Source organism: Asterias amurensis, chromosome 13 (assembly GCF_032118995.1).
Source record: "Asterias amurensis chromosome 13, ASM3211899v1".
Classification (NCBI taxonomy): domain Eukaryota; kingdom Metazoa; phylum Echinodermata; class Asteroidea; order Forcipulatida; family Asteriidae; genus Asterias; species Asterias amurensis.
In genome coordinates this window covers 19,234,768-19,254,035 of record NC_092660.1, presented here as the reverse complement: position 1 = coordinate 19,254,035, position 19,268 = coordinate 19,234,768, and the positions used below count along the sequence as shown (strand labels likewise).

At 39.1% G+C, this 19,268-nt stretch overlaps 2 protein-coding genes across 3 annotated transcripts in view; both read right to left on the bottom strand.

The window, feature by feature from the left end:
• The window catches only part of LOC139946584 (ubiquitin carboxyl-terminal hydrolase 24-like), a 66,166-nt gene extending 55,800 nt beyond the window's left edge, over positions 1-10,366 (bottom strand). For both annotated transcript variants that reach the window (XM_071944278.1, XM_071944279.1), the window contains exons 1-6: positions 9,949-10,366; positions 8,562-8,757; positions 4,732-4,943; positions 2,570-2,731; positions 1,491-1,562; positions 613-753 (exon numbers count right to left, since the gene is read on the bottom strand). In XM_071944278.1, coding sequence (XP_071800379.1) covers positions 613-753; positions 1,491-1,562; positions 2,570-2,731; positions 4,732-4,943; positions 8,562-8,757; positions 9,949-10,227 — 1,062 coding nt within the window. In that variant the 5' untranslated portion in view covers positions 10,228-10,366. The remainder of the gene's footprint in view (positions 1-612; positions 754-1,490; positions 1,563-2,569; positions 2,732-4,731; positions 4,944-8,561; positions 8,758-9,948) is intronic.
• Positions 10,367-10,816: 450 nt separating this feature from the next.
• Positions 10,817-18,475, bottom strand: LOC139946373 (E3 ubiquitin-protein ligase RNF170-like). The gene is made up of 5 exons (XM_071944014.1): positions 18,272-18,475; positions 17,203-17,477; positions 16,665-16,738; positions 15,034-15,147; positions 10,817-14,094 (listed from the first exon to the last, which is right to left on the bottom strand). The coding sequence occupies exons 1-5, from the start codon at positions 18,403-18,405 to the stop codon at positions 13,822-13,824; spliced, it is 870 nt and encodes a 289-aa protein (XP_071800115.1). The 5' UTR covers positions 18,406-18,475; the 3' UTR covers positions 10,817-13,821.
• Positions 18,476-19,268: the final 793 nt, after the last annotated feature.

The following is a 19,268-nucleotide window of genomic DNA, read 5'->3' as shown; positions in this document are numbered from 1 at the left end:
TGGATCGGTCGAGTTGGTCCATGAATAGCGTTTGAAACCAGTTGTTATAAAATGCATATGGTAAGAAAGATGTTTTAAAAGTAGAATTATAATGATCGACACAATCAGGCCTCGAAACTGCATGGTTTTCCTTTTACTTTGCGAACTAACACGGTTGTCAATTTTATGGAGTCAAAAACTTTACACCAGAAAATGGCGTGCCGTGTTTAGAACATCGGACTAAAGCTCTGGTGATTCTGATCAGCAGAGTGTGGGTTCAAGCCCCATTAACAACAATACAGAACAAGCTGTTATTTAGCGCATTTGGCAATAACCATATCAATGCACTTTATATACATGCCCTAATAATTGGGCTGAGGAACATTCCTATAATCTTTCTCAGCTCCCTGTGGAGTATACAAACCCGGTCAACAGTAGTGTCCAGAGGCTTTGTCATACACAAAATCAACCAGTACCCTTGCAGGTACCCATTTATACCTCTGGGTGAAGGGAAGCTTGGTTGGTAGAACGCCAGCACGTTAATCCAGAGGTCGTTTGTTAAAATGTTTTAAACCAAAAGTCTTTTTGATAACAAATTTCAAGTATCTTAAAATAAAGCGGTCCGATTCTTACCTTCTGTTTAAGGTCACTATCAGCAAGTTCCCGGACATACGTCAGGGTACGTTTAGACACCGGGCCAAGGAAGGTGGCAACTCGTAGTGGGTTGAGGTACTCCGAACACACCCCTACAGGCTGCAGCAGTGCTGCCATAATCTGTCAAATAAACATCAAATTGATTTAGAGTGTGAATGATTCCATACACAGTGCACCAGAAAAGTCTCTGGGGGCCAATTTTACTCTTGGGAAAATTGTAGACATCTTTTTAAACAAAACATGTCCGTGCGTCTGTTTGTCCAAACAAACAAAGCGGATAAACGACATCATCCAATGTAAATTGGTTAACCCTAAACCTGAAGCATATCATGGCTGAGCAGCTAAGAGCATCAAACTTAAGTTCTGATGGCCGAGGGTAGGCCTGGGCCACTAGTTAAATTCACTACTCGACTAGACGCGCCTCAAACAGCTTCGACACTATTTTCAATTACCAAGATACGTTACGCAGAGCTGCCAACCCTCAATTGAGAAAATCAGTATTCTAAAGCCTAACAATCAGTATCCTGCCAATGAAATCAGTATTTTGTTGTGCGGCACAACTCAACTTTCCCTACCCTTTTAAAAAGCCCCCACTCTGCAATCTGGGGCGTCAATATATGTTTTTTTAGTATTTGCCGATAGTCAAATTCACTCTGAATGGATTGAAGGAGTCAGTCACTGATGTCTGATTGTGTTTTGTAAGTAAATTATTTTGTCGTGAATAGTCATGAACGACACAATTGGTTCACCAAACAGGTAGAGGTCACCAATCTTCACAAAGGTCACCAATCTTCCATTTTAAATCTGTCAAAATTAGAAATTTAGAAAACAACTTTGTCTATGATTTGACAACTCACCGCTGGATCAAGCTCCTCGAACGGTTCAAGTGCTTTGGTCTTGAGCTCTTCCATACCACCCTTCTCAGCAAACTGAAAGACAAAAACAAAATAACATATGACTATAACGAATTCTAAGGACATTTTAAGCATGAATGCCTTCTGGCTGTAGCTGGATCACAGCTTCATACTATCTGTGTATACTATGCTAAAAAGGAACTGGACACCTTTGGTAATTGTCAAAGACCAGAATTTTCACTTAGTGTATCACAACATAAGCACAAAATAAGAAATCTTTGAAAGTTACAAAAGAATGATGTCAGAAAAACGACCTCTCTGAAAAAACTTGTGTGCTTTCAGATGTTTTGTAATATTTGAGTGAGATAAAATAACAAATCTGTGAACATTAGGACTCTACTGGTCATCGAAGTTGCGAGAGAATGATAAAACAAGTAAAAACCCTGGTTGCACAAATTTGTTTGCTTTCAGATGCATAATAAAAGGCGTATTTTAATATTATTTGAGTGAGAAATTACCTCTGACTCAAAAACTACAGTACTTCAGTAGAGGGAGCAATTTCTAACAATGTTTTATACTATCAACAGCTCTCTATTGCTCATTACAATGTCAGTTTTTATACCAACAATTATTTTGAGTAATTACCAATAGTGTCCAATGCATTTAAAGGCAGTGGACACTATTGGTAATTACTCAAAATATTTTTTAGCATAAAACCTTTCTGGGTAGTAATAGGGAGCTGTTGATAGTATGAAACATTGTGAGAAACGGCTCCCTCTGAAGTAACATAGTTTTTGAGAAAGAAGTAATTTTCCACGAATTTGATTTCGAGACCTCAGATTTAGAATTTGGCGTCTCGAAATCAAGCATCAGAAAGCACACAACTTTGTGTGACAATGGTGTTTTTTCTTTCATTATTATCTCGCAACTTTGATGACCGATTGAGCTGAACATTTCACGGGTTTGTTATTTTATGCATATGTTGAGATACACCAAGTGAGAAGACTGGTCTTTGACAATTACCAATAGTGTCCACGGTCTTTAAAACGGCTCCATACTGTTGAGCCCACTTAGAAACTCACCCTGTTGACCAGGTTGACAAGCCATCCACATGGGTCCTTATAGGTATTGAAGAGTGGAGGGACGGCATAAGTCTGACCGACTCCAAATGTGTCCTCCCAATGGTTCTTGTCCCAGGCTTTGGATCGATTCTTGTAATGGAACTCCGTCTCTGGATTTAGAACCTACAACAACAAAACAAAAACAAAATCATAGAAACATTTCTAAGATCTGATTTGGGTTCCAAGCACTCACTGGGGTGTCGTGGCCGAGTGGATAAGAGCACCGAACTCAAGGATGCTTCTGCTCAGCAGAGTGTGGGTTCGAATCCCAGTCGTGACACTTGTGTCCCTGAGCAAGACACTTAACTATAATTGCTTCTCTCCAGCCAGGGGTGAGGGCAGAGATGGTTCTAGTGTTTGGTTTAGCCAAGTAGCGCATATATTGCGCACAGGCTGTATACTCTCCAGGGAGTTGAGATGGTTTAAGGAATGATTTAAGGCCCAGTGTGAAAAGCGATACATATAAACGGGTTATTATTATTGTTATTATTACTGGAACTGGTTACACAAGTGTGAGCAGCAGTACTGGTAGCCACGGTTGCCAGTGCCAGGCGGGCTTGCCTTGAACTAAAAACTTTCACCCAGCACTCTGAGCAAAATACACTATGCCAGCACAGATTTCCCCCAGATTGCACTTCAGCAATGATGGTCCCAAATCTAAACATGAATAATTTTGCTGAGCCGCCCTTGGTGGACTGATTGGATTTGAAGCCCACCACTAAAATTTGTCTAGGAAACAAAACTGGTGTCAATATATTCAAATACAGCACCCCATAGTCATGACATTTTCTTTCAATTTGAAGAGGGAAAAAAAGAAGAAGAAATTTCATTAAATAGACAATTTCAACTAGAAACTTTATCATCCACTTTTAAGTCAAATTTCATTAAATAGACAATTTCAACTAGAAACTTTATCATCCACTTTTAAGTCAAAAGGGAAATTTCATTAAACAGACAATTTCACCTAGAAACTTTATCATCCACTTTTAAGTCAAATTTCATTAAATAGACAATTTCAACTAGAAACTTTATCATCCACTTTTAAGTCAAAAGGGGAAGACTATCTATCTTCACGCAATGTGAGGGGTTTGTTAAACAAGCCGAGTGCCTGGCTCCATGATCTGATAACTGAACACTAGCAGTATTATGTGAATGTGCAGGAAGTCACATGGCCCTTAAAGGCAGTGGACACTATTGGTAAGAGGAAGTGGTTCAGGCTATTAAATATATGGAGAAAAGATTCTGAAGAGGGATTCTTGTCTGATAGTTTGTCTGATGTTTTTGTAAAGGTGACGAAAGCAAAGTACACTTTAAAGCCATTGGACACTTTCGGTACAGAAAAAAAAAGTTCACAGATTTACAAATAACTTACAGGGTTTACAGAAGGCAATGGTGAAAGACTTCTCTTGAAATATTATTCCATGAAGTGCTTTACTTTTTGAGAAAACATTAAACAATATCAATGAATTACGGATTTATTTTAAACACATGTTATGACACGGCGAAACGTGCGGAAACAAGGGTGGGTTTTCCCGTTATTTTCTCCCGACTCCAATGACCAATTGAGCCTACATTTTCACAGGTTTTTTTTTTTATATAGAAGTTGTGATACACAAAGTTTGGACCTTGGACAATAATGTTTACCGAAAGTGTCTAATGGCTTTAAGGTAGGGTCATATTATGATAATGACCCTGACAAAATGGAGTAATTTTCTTTCTGTGCGGAAGGTGAAATGTAACCAAGATAGTTTATGGTGCTAAGCATCCTATGAAATTATTTTGAAAAATTTTTAAAATTTTTTATCCTGTAAAACTATTTTGTCTAAAATGATTTTGTTGATTAGAAATCATGAAGGGATTAGCGATTGTAATTGTGATCGTAAGCGCATAATTCAGCGGTAAGCAGAACCATGAAATTGGGCCCAGGTCTATTAATTTGTTTATTATTTACCCTGGGGAAACCTCTCAGTGAAACACTGTTTTTCAGAGGTGCCCAGCAACGACATACACATTAAATTGTCTGGCGTGGACAAATGGGAGAGTGAGCGATCATACTGTGAGCTTACAGGCCCAATGAGGACCAGTTGGGTTTTCAAGCCTCTGAAACTCGTTAAGAACCTCACCATTGTGAGTACACCAAGTAACTCGACAGGGACTGGCTTGTGTTTGAGTCTGGCAGCAACCACGTCCACAGTCAGCTGCATCATGTTATAAATACCCTCCTGTATTTCAGCGCCCCATCGATGTACAGCGTTGGATACCATCAACTTCTTGATGGCTTCTGGCATGCATCGACTCACAAAACGTTGGCAGTTATCATCCGTGTCAATCAGATCTGTATAATAAATAATAATAATATTAAAGGCTCTATGTAACTTTTGTAGGACAAAAAAACACAATGTCCATAGATTTACATTAAACTTACAGGGTTTGAAGATAATGATAGTAGAAAGCTTCCCTGAAAATATTAGGTGCTGAGGTGCTGTAGTTTTTGGAAAATGAGTTAAACAATGTCATGAAAATAATTTTTGTCTTATGAGACGAAAATTATTTTAATCATTTACAAACGTTTTTTCATGACATTGTTTTACTAATTTCTCAAAAACTACAGCACCTCAGTAAGTAATATTTGAAGGGAAGCTTTCCACTATCATTATCTTCAAACCCTGTAAGTTTAATGTAAATCTATGGACATTTTGAAAAGGTACCAAAATCCTTTAAGAAGAAACTATAAATAAAAGCCAGCAACCAACTCTCACGCATCACCGGCCAAGAACAGCTTGGATCCTTCCCGTCCAAATGTTCATTCATCCAGCGCTACTTAAACTCCACCACCACCAACAGTCCAGCATTCTCCTGAAGACGAGCAGAGTATACTGTTTGAAGCTCGAGACCAAACCGGCTATTTTTCAGAGCCAACACTCACCCTAAGAGATTTACACATGGTTGTACCCGCAAGTTTTCTATTTATTTATAGTTTCTTCTTATCCCTCCACACCATGCAAAGCTTCAAACAATACTTACAATACTTTAAATAATAATATTGAAATCTTATAGCGCACATACGTATCTACTAACAAGGTACTCAAGGCGCAGAGTACATGTATACAAACTTTCAGGAAGATAGCTTATTGAAGTTATGAATTCTGAGACCCAATTATATCTTTAAAGAGATTTGGTAAGACACTGCTCTAGAATTGCAAGGGTCGTGGGTTTGAATCCCACCCGAGTAACATGCCTGTGATATTTTTTTCACAGGACTCGGGGAAGTACTGAGTATACAGTGCTAACACACATCGTGATCGGTGTATGGGTAAAAACCAAAATTAATACGAATGTGTACATATTTTTTGTACCCTACTGTATGCATTTTACATACATTCATGATCATACAGTAACTGTATACAAAGGGATTGCTTATAGGAATTGCTCAACAAAGAGTCTGCAGCAAATCCATTGATTATTGATAATGGTTTGCTGGTATTGAGGACTTTGACCTACAGGTACTTGAAAGATACATGTACACATCCTAGCTTCAATTTTCCATTACAAATTTCCACAAATTATATAGTGCAAGAGGCCTACTCCATAAAACATTTGCAGACCAAAGAAACTGTACATCACAGTGATGTACAAACATCTAAAACTGGAAATTTCATCATCGTCTTCCCTAAATGAAACTTGATTCTCCCTAGGAACAAACTGGCAGAACAGGCAAATATGCACGAATTGCAGCCTGATACATGTACATTGCAGCCAAAACACACACAAACAAAGTTATTTTTGAGGTTTTTGTTTACTTCAGATCAAATTCTCAATCTTGTGGTGGGGGCATTTGTTTGTGTTGGGACATTACATCAAAATGTAAAACCATTTTAACCATTAGGCCTTCATACAAAACGTTGAAATCAATTAAATGGAGCTGGCAGTAAATACAACTATTTTTTTTTCTCTGTAAAATGTTAGCCCCAATTGCTATCCAGGGAGAATAAAAAATATAAATGTAACATCCCTTTTAATATGAAAGAACTGTCTTACTACCTACAATTTGTATTTAAACATTATTTTCAATCCTCTACAATTTGTATTAACATTTTCCTTTCTGACCATACTTGGCAATCCCACCTGCCCCTTTGTGGTTTTATGAATGCCAAGACTTGGAAGGGGGGGGGGGGGGGGTGGTACATGTATACAGGTGAAGTGACCTTTTTTGTCATGATTGATCCTGGAAAGTGTGTTGACATATGCACTCCTTTGATAGGTTGACTTTTATTTAGTTCAGATTAGTATCGGTGCAAACGGTAAAATGAAAGTCACACAGCACTTTGAGTTTGAACTCTGCTTTAAAAATGTAATACCAGCCGTATGCGATATTCAGTTTGCTCTATAAGATGATTAGTCTTTAAAGGGCAAGGGCACGGAGGAATGTTCCCCTTAGTAACCTTAAAGGAACACGTTGCCTTGGATCGGTCGAGTTGGTCTTTGAAAAGCGTTTTTTACAAAACGTATATAGGTAGAAAGATGCTGTAAAAGTAGAATACAATGATCCACACAAACATGCCTCGAAATTGTACGGTTTTCCTTTTACCTCGTCGACTAACACGGTCGGCCATTTATGGGAGTCAAATTTTTGACCCCCATAAATGGCCGACCGTGTTAGTTCGCACGGTAAAAGGAAAACCACGCAAATTTCGAGGCAAACTTGTGTGGATCATTGTATTCTACTTTTAAAACATCTTTCCAACCATATGCTTTTTATAACAAACGGTTAAAAACGCTTTTTTATAGACCAACTTGACCGATCCAAGTCAATGTGTTCCTTTAAAGGGCACCTCAATGAGCACATTGTACATTTCTACTGGAATATTTCAATGGAAGTATTAACCAACGTTGTGGCATAGAATTGTGTGATTTTAGATGCCTGAAAAAGACTTCAAGTCTGGTGAAAAATTCTTTCTCTAAAACTACATCCCTCTAAAGACGTCGTTTCTAACAATGTGGTAAAGTATCAACAGCTCTCCAGTGCTTTTTACCAAGTTCTTATGATAAATAATTGTTGGAGTTACATAACTACCAAAGGTTATCTTTGTAAGGCAGTCATGAAGTTGTTTGAATTCTGTCTTCAGTTGTCTGGAATATTTCTGAATGCATCACTGTGCATCACCAACTTAAATAATAATGGTGATAATAAACAGTATTTAGGCCTATATTTTTAACAGTCAGAAAGTTTGCGAACAAAAGCAGGCCTGATACTTCACGACGGCAACGGAGGCGATTGCCTCCTTTGCCCCTTGCCATTGCCTTGGTGCCCTTGAATTGCTCCAGTAGAAATTTACAATTTCCTCATAGGGTGCCCTTTGCCAAAGAGAAAATGCCTTGGTGCCCTTGCTCTTTCAAAAACGAAGCACACAGGCCTGCAAAAGTACAAATTTCTGCATTCATTTTACAGGCCTTGAATTACACAGAGGTCATGCACAGCTTTTTCAAACACATTATCAACCTCTACACTCACAGGTATCCATTCATACCCCTGGGTGAAGGGAAGCAAATATAGTACAGCATCTTGCTCAAGGACACAAGTGTCATGCAGGGAATTTGAACCCACATCATTCCCAAATACCACCAGAGCTTGAATTGAATGATCTAAACCGCTTAGCCATTAAACCCTGTTAGCTAGCTACCCGTATTACATGAAGCCCCCAGCTAAGTGTCAAACCTTCAATTTTCATGAATGGTAAACAATTCTTTCTCATTCGAATACTTACCCTCTGCCTCGACAATAACTTTTAAGACATTTCCTCAAAACCCCAATCAATCGTGCCTTAAAGTTATGTAGTAAGTATACTCATTTCAAGAATATATCGTAATTTCTTTGAAATTTTATATTACTCCTCATTCCCTGTAGAGACCATTAGCTCCTTTGTTGTTGTTATTATTGTTGTTTCATACTTACTTTCCTCTGCAAATCTAGCCGCTGCAATAAGACACTTTCCAAGAGACTCTTCCTTCTTGTAAGGAATGGACCACTGGTCGGTGAATACCCTCCCTTCCAATTCGTACAAGTTGGTTGCCGGAAACTCTTTAGATGTCTCTGCATTGGGATCCTCCCCAGTATCCATGGTCGACTGCTCTGGGCTAACCTTAGCTCCCTGAAAGAAAATAGTAAACATGAATTAATGATCGAAATGCTTGAAGCAGACTGACGGCGCAGGCCTGTATGCTTCATTTTTGAAAGAGCAAAGGCACAAAGGCATTTTCTTCTCAGTAAAGAGCACCAAATGAGGAAATTGTAAATTTCTACTGGAGTAGAGGGCACGAAGGCAATGACCAGGGGGCATGGAGGCAATTGTCTGCTTTGCCTCCGTGAAGTATAAGGCCTGATGGCGATGAGGCAGTTGTTTTTGTGAATGCCACAAAATGAAAGTACAGAAGTACAAAGAATGCCAGGGCAAGGAACAGACCTTTTTTTTCATTGTCATTCCCAAGACAATTGTTCCCGCTCATTCATCCAAACAAAGCAAGATTGTGTGATGGAGACAAGGTTGGTGTCTGCTCCTGTGCGAGATATCCAGCCAATTGTTGATTGGCGTTCGCACAGTTAGTAGCAAACAGATGCAGATGGATGGAGTTGTCCACATTTCATCATACATTTTGAGGGGATTTACATTTGGAAGGTGTTTTCAGATTAAATTTAAAAGTGGGATGGACAAGTTTCTGTGTCAAGTATGTTGTGTTTATTTATGAAAACATTTCAAAAGACAATTTGACTATATATATTATGACTATTTTATGAGTAAAATAAAACAAATATTGAATGCATTTCGTTCATTATCTGTCACAGAATATTTCCAGCGTTTCCATTTCACTCTTTAGGCTTTGTGGTATGATAACAACATTACTTTTACATGTAATGAGTTTAATGACTAGACTTTTTCACTAATTTTTACAAAAAGGGATATCTAATTGAGGTAAATTAGATACTATATTACTTGATACTTCATATCGATTGAAAAAGTGGCGTCATACGGAAACTTTTCCCATAATACATGCAGGCCTGGAATTTCATCTTTGAAAAAAGGCAAGGTCATTTTCATTTTGCAAAGGGCATTTCCATATTGGATAATCTTAACGTCAATTGGAAACTTCCACTTCGAACTGTCGAAGGGGCACAGGCCAAAACCAAGGGCAACCAAGGTCATGGCCTATGTCGTGGCCTGCTTGTAATTCCAGGCCTGGACATGACACAAGTGCAGACTGCATGCATTTTTGCATTCTTCTGCAGCACATTGAGTTGACTTTTGTGAGCAAGTCATGAAGTGAGTACTGAGTAAACACCTCACCTCGTCTGGTTCAACCGCCTCGTCGTAACTGGGCGGTGCTGGGTCCGAGAAGCGCACCTGGTCTGGGCGATCCCCTTTGGACTTCCCAGAGCCTCCCCTGTCCTTCATTTCAACGACTTCATCAACCGTGTCGTACGACGAGCCTGGCTGCTCGTTCGTGAGAATAGCTACGGCTTCATTCAAGTCGTTCTTGCTCAGGGAGAGCGCGCGTTTTATCTCGGTCAGGTCGGAAAACCCCATTCCGATGAGCATCTGAAGGCTGTCTTCATTCGGATCCATGGTTGAGACGATCCGTGGGGCTCTTGCCCTCTTTCCCTCTCAACGATGGGGGTCAATCAAGGGGGGTAGACCGTCCTGGAAGTGGTTGCAAAGTGGAGATATTTCAAGACGGCAACACCCCAAAATTAACCGCACTGTACGTCGCCATGTTGTAATATCAACTTTAGAAACGAGGACACGAGAGGGCGCTTGTCTTGCAACCCGCATCATGATTTTTGTCCTGTGTCGTGTGATGTTTCACATTATTCAGTAGATCTCATTAATTTCAAAACGAACTAAAGTTGTAGTTGAAAGATTGTGACTTCAGTTTATAATTTCGGTGAATGCACCAAAACATCCTCTCCTCTCTCTTGATATGCAATATACAATTTAAATTATTCACAAAATATAAATTTAAAAAAAAGATGTTTTGGGATAGATATAACATGCCCCGCCCCCTCCTAGCCTCAACCCCACACCCCATTATACTTGTCACAACTTCCCGACGCATAGTCAATGCCAATTGTTGTACAAATTTACACTTTCATCCCATTATTATTATGAGAAAAAATACATAAATAAAACACACAAACATTCTAAAACTCGAGAATTAATCAAACTTCAGTTAAAAGTTGTTTATTATTATTTATAATTTACAAAGTCATTTGGAGCAATAAAATAATTTAATTGCAAAGGCTCGGTTCAAAAAGTGAAATGTGCAAGCAATCTTGTATCTAATTTGAAAAAATAACATTCCTTTAACAAAGCTAGTAGAGCTGTTAAACTTAAAATTTGTCATATTTCTGCCATTTACTGCAAAAATTGCATTTTCTGCGTTAACATGAAAAATATATAACACCACAATTTTTAGTTTAGTTGTCACACAAGGCTGATTTTAAAGCAATTATGAATACACTCCTTGAAAAGTTACTAAGTTCCTACTATCAATAACTAACCAAGAAAAATGGCACTTTAAAAGGCATATGATTCTCATAATAGTATCATTATTAAAAAGTTAATCCATTTGAACCTAAACTGGGTTTAACTAGAACCAGATGAAAACAAGTTGATAAACTAGTCAAACACTGTTAAAACTAGGTGGTTTAAGATGGAATTTGGACAAAACCAGTTAGTTTATACCATTAAGAATAGTTAACATAGTTGACCACAGTTCAAACCAGTTGGTTTAATATGGAAATTGGACACTGTCCAGTTAGAACCAGTTGACCCAGTTAACTGGGTTCAACTGGAATTTTGACCTGGGTGAGCCATTAACCAAAAAACTGATTGAGGGCTCTAAAATATTGAATGGCCCAGAACACATCCAACCAGAAAACCATTTCACAATGTCAAAAGCACAAGGGACATGACTTCAAACTCTTCAGAAACAGTTCCACAAGGAATTTACAATTTTAGGGGAAACCTTCCTTCTCCCAATGAGTTGTTGAATAATCTTCCCGAACATGATGTCAACATAAATAATAAATAAATAATAAACAACCAACAATATTGACAAGTTCTTTGGAAAAAAAGAAAATATCGCGTACCAACAATTTGTTTACACACCACCTCAACCATAATGCTATTCTCAAAATCAAACTCCATAGAAGATAGATGCAAATATTTGTCAAAAATAATTGTTCCACAGAAATAGAACATGGAGAATGTTAAACTCAATTGTCTACTACACACGCCCTCAATGTTAGCTGTGGACATAGAGTATCAGTACCATGATCTATGCCATTATTATGTCAAAAGCTATCCAATGGACAGCTGCAATTTAATGGTTCAAGACACTCCTGTTGTTTATTATCTCACTACTCTTGCAGTTAATTTCCATTGCTGATAGTCACCACAAGAGTGTGCTATCAACCCTTACCGCTATCATAACAGGAAAATCTTGAACCAAGACTAGCCTCTACTAAAATGGAAGCAGGCATTAATTGCCTAAAAGCAGATAATACCAAAGATTTTAGATGGCCCAAGGCGGGGAACTGGAGCTCTATTTACTGTTGGATCGTGGAATTCGCATGAGCCCCATTTCTGCAAGCAAACGTTTTGTTGTATCATTAATAGCAATGATCATTGTCAAAAGTCACTTAGTGTTGCGTCAAAAGAGTTGCTTGCTAAAATGGCGTCCAGTGCACATTTCAGCTTGAGTTTCCCATCTTGCACCTTTGGCGGTCTACAATCTGTAGCTAACGACAAATCAATACACACTCAGCATTCTCCAAGTTATATTTCTACAAAAAATTCCAAATGAATACAAAATTGTTTTCATATACAGTGATTGAATTTACAAACCATAGAAACAAAACTACTAAAACAAATGTTTCATTGAAATTCCCCTTTCCTCAAAACTTAAAATATAACAAGTTTTGTTTTTTTGTTTGTGTGTAGAGCTAAATAAAACGAAGAAGAAAGAAAAAACGTTGGAGAACACAAAGCATTGGTCAAAATTGTTTATGATACAAGGTACCGGTACATTTGGCTGGTCAACTGTTTCTGTGGTTCTATTAAGCACATTGGTGATGCAACAATTCAAATCCATTCATTTATGAAATGCGTTTTTGCATAATAATTATGCATGTTTTTTCTGCTACAGAAATTACAAAAAACAGTTTTATCGACTGGGCCAGATCAGCTGCAAAGTTGCATGCCTGTAGGTTGCGCTAAATCTTCAAAAACTTTCCAGAATAAATCTTCAAAAACTTGTCTTTGTCTGGATCCCTGAATAACACAGTTGATAGTCCCAGTTCCGATTTTGAGAAAGGAACCAGACTTTCTGATCCGTGTAGACTTGGTTTTGTTATGTTTGAACAAGAATTTGTTTTTTGACAACAAGCCATTATTAAGGTAGACGTGTGTTCCTGATGGGTACAGCAACTATTTGTTTAAAAGTTAAAAGTGCACTTGAACTTTTCATTTGGAACCAAGCAAGGCTCAAGGTATCTAGTTACCTTCTCCAACTCAAAGACATGAAGTGGAAATTAGGATTGGAATGTTGACAGATCTACAGATGACATCAAACTTAGCGGTCGCTACGTTTGCCTGAAAAATATTCATGATGATGATGCGAGAGCGTAGTCTAACCTACACCAACCCGGAACTTGGTCGCAGCCCTCCACTCAGCTAACTAGCAGAAGGGGACGAAGGCGGGCCACATTCATCGACACTCTAAGGCTAGATGTTGGCCTCAGTGACACAGGGAGATGAGGACTTTAATGCTGGACAGGAAAGAGTAGAGGGCTGCCACCAAGTCCCGAGTTGGTGTAGGAGAGACTACGCTCTCGCATCATCATCATCATCAACTGTTACAAAGCAACAACTGCCCCGATGTACTCAAACCTGTTAAATCTCAAGGATTCCTACATATAAGCATTAGCAATCCAACAGAATCCTACACAACATTATGATTTTGTTTTAATCCTACCGCCCATAAAATTCAAAAGAATTCGTAACATTTATATCAAGGAATGAAACACACCAACTTAAGTTGCAAAAATTCAACTTTCCTCCATATACCACATGTATATTGCAGCTGCATCTCCGAAACGAGTTCACCATTTCATGGTATAAGATATAAAAAATATGATTAGTTGATTGTTTTTTGATTCAGGCGACCCCGGCTCTAGCTGCGATAAATCCTCTATATATGATGGTAACATAAATTGCGAGTAAGAGGAGAATGAACAGATCGTCAAGGAAACCCAGGATGCCGAAGACCGCCTCGGGAATGATGTCCAACGGCGAGATGAAATATAAGAGGGCGGCGAAGAAACAGATGATGATGCGAAGGCGGAACATCCACACGAGACCACTAAGGGTGAAGAACTCTCTCATGGCGTGGCGAAAGAGGGTCGGGAGGTCACGGACGTAGTCCATCAGCTGAGGAAGGTCAAAGGTCATTTATATATTACATCATTGGTTTTTGAATGTATAAATTTGTTACAATCCTCAAGTGTTTAGTAAACACACCAAATATAAACCCATTCTTATAAAGTGCATTACCCATAGAGTCTCAATGCCCTGTACAAAGTAAATTGAGAACAAACAAAAAATTAGTCATAGGTAGTTTAACAAATGAGTTTTGAAATGGCGTTTTTAAAGCTATTTTAAAATTGATCCAGAGTTTGTGCGCCTTTGATGTTTTTGGAGAGTGGGAGAAGACGTAGAGAGCATGCGGCCTATAGCCCTAATAACCATAGCCAAATATGCTTCATTTGGGCGTGGCCCAAGCCCTTAGCCATAGCCGAAACTGCTTCATTTGAGCGTTGCCGAAGCCGAAATTGCTTCATTCAGGCGTGGCCTAAGCCCTAAGTCAAAGCAGAAAATGCTTCATGTGAGCGTTGCCTAAGCCCTTAGCCATAGCTGAATTTGCTTCATTTGGTGGGGCTTAAGCCCTTAGCCCTAGCAAACATTGCTTTTTTCGGGTGTGCCCTAAGCCCTTAGCCCTAGCAAACATTGCTTCATTTGGGTGTGGCCTAAGCCCTAAGCCCTACCAAACATTGCTTCATTCGGGTGTGGCCTAAGCCCTAAGCCCTAGAAAACATTGCTTCATTCGGGTGGGGCCTAAGCCCTTAGCCTAGCAAACATTGCTTCATTCGGGTGTGGCCTAAGCCCTAAGCCCTAGAAAACATTGCTTCATTCAGGCGTGGCCTAAGCCCTTAGCCCCAGCAAACATTGCTTCATTCAGGCGTGGCCTAAGTCATTAGCCCTAGCAAACATTGCTTCATTCGTGTGTGGCCTAAGCCCTTAGCCATAGCCAAAAATGCTTCATTTAGGTGTGGTGGAAGCCTATGCCTGTAAACACTTTTTTCTACTTACTGGTCTCGGCTCGCCAGAGAATCTTCTGTTGTATTCATTGATCTCATTGATAACTTGCTGGGCATCATTTGTGGTTTGATCAACTTCACGGAAACATGGCAATAAGAGAGTCACCTGTGTATTAATTGATAAAAAGGAAAATGGAAATATTTTTTGGGGTGGTTGGACACTAGCAGAGTCTTTCTCAAAGGCTGAGAGTCACCAAAACAATGTATTTAAAGGCAATTACTTAAAACAACTATTAGCATATAACCTCATTTGGTAACGAGTAATGGTATAAAACATTGTGAGAAACGGCTCCCTCTGAAGTAACATAGTTTTTGAGAAAGAAGTAATTTTCCACGAATTTGATTTTGAGACCTCAAGTTTAGAACTTGAGGTCTCGAAGTCAAGCAACTGAAAGCACACAACTTCGTGTGACAAGGGTGTTTTTTTCTTTCATAGTTATCTCGCAAGTTCGATGACCGATTGAGCTCAAATTTTTGAGGTTTGTTATTTTATGCATATATATGTTGAGATACACCAAGTGAGAAGGCTGGTCTTTGACAATTACCAATGGTGTCCACTGTCAATGTATATTTGGTTTGCGGTAACACCATGTGTGTATCTACTTGCCAGGTAGAGTTGTTCTTAGGGAACTGTCTTGCTTTATTCTACTGCCGTGGAGTAGATAATCGGAGGTTCGGGAGACTTCTCAGTTCTGAAAAGAACTGTCCTGCTTTTTAACTATTACCAGGGCGGATGGTATAGAAATTAGACTGGACTACTAATTTGGGAGGTTAGTCATCTTGACTGAGAAGCTGAATTGTGAAAGATGTGACTACAACATGGGCAAGCCACAGGCATGCAAGATGCCTCAGGTAGGTGACATGGAGCAAAGCCAGAGACAGAAAGTGCTGAATTTTTCCAAAGAAAAGAAAGCCACAGGGCCTGGAGAAAACCCTTATAGCTCAGAAAAGACCAATGCACAACTCAACTAAAATAATGTCATGTGGCTAGGAATTGAACCAGGGCCACCCACAGGGGTAAGAGGTGAGTGCAATATAAAAATAATAATAATAGTCGGTTTTTATACAGCGCTTTGTACACCCGAAGGGCGTCTCAAAGCGCTTCCACATTATTACCCCTGGTCACTGGGCCTTAAATCTTTCCTTAAACCATCTCAGCTCCCTGGGGAGTATACAGTCTGTGCTGCCAAGTATGTAGCACACTAAGCTAATCAATCACAATAACCATCTCTGCCCTCGCAGGGTACCCATTTACCCCTGGGTGGAGAGAAGCTGTGGTTAAGCGTCTTGCTCAAGGACACAAGTGTCACAACCTGGATTCGAACCCACACTCTGCTGAACAGAAACACCAGAGCTTGAGTTCGGTGCTCTTATCCGCTCGGCCAAGACACCTATGACACCTCATTTAGTGTAATTAATCAAATAGCAGTCAGGTGGAAAAGGAGTGAAAAGCAAGGAGTAGGATACAAACAGAAGAAGCAGGAGGTACGGTTATCATGAAGTAAAGGGACACAATATTACACACAGTTGAAATACAGCGTCGCTCATCAAAGAGGGATATACTGCTCTTGAAAATGTTTTTTTCTTTCTGAAAAGATGTAATTTGAGTAATGATTTTCACACCTGTTGTCTGCACACTGGACATCTGATTGACCCAAGCCAGTTGCCATGCCTCCAGTAGGTTATCAAACAGTTTCCTGCAGTACAAAATATGTAATAAAAAACACTAATGATTGATAAAATACAAGGACATAAAAAGCAAACAAAAACTGCAAAACAAAAAGAAATTAATGCAAAAAAAATTGGAAAGAAACTTCTGGGGTACTAATTTCATACTCTCATTACACTGTTTTGGGGTTTCTTTTAATTTTTGGCAGACCAGTGGGTCAAAATGTAGACATAACAGAGTGAAGATGTGTTGAGTTTAGGCCAACTAGGCCGAATTTTATGGCGCTGCTTACTGCCAAATTCTGCACGTAGCTACAGCCCCCTGTAAAGCTCTTTGGCCAGTAAGGGAACAACTCTGCAGCAAACAGAGTTATGAAATTGGGCATGATCTTAAAACAAAGTCACTACAACACAAATTGTTGAATCTCTTTCAGTTTGAGCATTGCAAGAAAACCGTCTTAAATTCACAAATACAGCTAAGCGAAAAACATACCGCAAAAAACATGGCCACAATTTGTCTCTGTAGCGTAAGCTAACTCTGCTAGACAAACAGGACATGTGGGGTCAAAGTTATATCTCCGTCTAATGGGTGGGGTTTGGGAGTTGCCATTTTGGAGCTGCTCATCATGTTGATGTTGTTGCTCTTGTTGTTGTTGTTGTTCTTGTTGGCGATCACTCACTGTCTCTGAATCAACCCCTAATCGTTGCCTTGCTTCAAAAACTCTCTGCACATTGTCTGGATGGATAACTCCTGAACCAGTTTGGTTTCTGAAAAGATCAAAACAAACAGACTTTATACAAGGTGGAGTTTGCCTGTACAGTGACAGCACCAGGACCAAATTTCATACACCTGCTTTAAAAAGCAACAATATTGCTTAACAATTTTGTGCTATGCATTAATGAGTAAAATTACCAGTACAACAAATATTCATGAGGTGTGGTAATTTGGCTGGTACCCTTAACCTGGTCAGTATTTTTTTGTGCTTTTGCTACTGAGGCTGAGTGTGCTTTGTAAGTAGTTCTATGAAATTGGGTCTAGGGAAAAAAGTATGGATTACCAATAATATGGCAATTGGGTGCTTTGTACTCATTGTTGTCAGTAAGTAGGTAAGTTCCAAACCTAAATGAAACCTTCCTGAAAGTTGGTTCCCAATTTTAGAAAATTTGCCGAAAATACTATGAGTATGGCAGGTCTTTTGCTGTTCACTGAAGTAGACACTTGAATGTATTCATCTGAAACAGTCAACGGGGACGAGAGATCCCTGTCAACTTTTCATTTATAAGATTTCTATTGATGACATTATTATTAATAATGGATAATAATTTGTGTGGCCCTAGTAATGTATCACTCAGTAATCAGTCATCCTACAGCAGAGCAACAATGATGAGGTGCAAAACGGCTAAAATAGATACTTTCTTGACTGTTTAGTCATCTTATGACGAATGACTTTTTTTTCAATATAAGAATAGTATACAAAACTTCTTAGTCGTGCATAATGTTATTGTTTTGTTATGTATTGTGTTTGCACTCTCCCGCCCCACTTCCGTGACTTTACACTCACCTGTTGAGGAAAGCAATCGTCAGAGGAATTGCAACTACAATAAAAACACCGAAAACAGAATGCACAATCTCATCTCCAACGCCCTCTATGATTGTTCCTGATCTTGGAGAATCAACACCAGTAAACGATTCCATCTTTATATCTCCTCTGCAGTAATCGTGTTGAATTTTGTGCAATCTTTCATCGTTCAATCTTCACCTTAAATCCGCCTATATTTTGTGTACAAACTAGTGAGAGCTAGCTTCATTGTGTAGTTGTAATAATAGAAGTACAGACTTCAGACGTAGTCTGTCAATTGAACAACTGGCTACGTGCTTGGACTACAGCTAGAGCTACGGCTACGACCTCTTGCTAACTGTAATGTTGAGGACATCCTCTGCACGAGTACACGGAAATCGAACCATAGCCGTAGCCGTACAGTACAGTTGTTGTTTCTTCTGTGTTTTTCATTTTTTTTAATTTTTTTTTTGGGGGGGGGATTACTTTGCCACCCTTGCCCCCGCCCCCCCCCCTGAAATAGAGTTTTATTGGCAACCGTTGCAGACTCGACATCGATAAATCATAAAACACTGTTCCGTTTGTTTTGGATAATGTCATACACATTAAGTTTTCCCTAAACCATTTAATAAAGTGTGAATCCATTGCTTAAAATAAGGTCGCGCGCTCAGCTAGCAGATCACTGAAACCAAAAAAGCACATGTCCACTATAATTGGACCATCAGTGTAGGTGAATAAGTAAAATCTGCTTTAAAAAAAAAATTCTGAAATCAGAAAAGCAGAAAAGCAGAAAATGGATGTAATTAAAACGTTCAATCCACTTTTAGGGAGGCAGAAAAGCAGAAAAATGCATCAGGAAACAACGTCTAACCTGCTTTCAGAAAAGCAGATGTCCACTTTTGAACCTCCATGTGCATCACTTCTCAAACACACTAGCCCTAAAGTTTATATCAAAATAAATTTGTATCAGAAAAAACCCAATGGAATATCACAGTAGGCC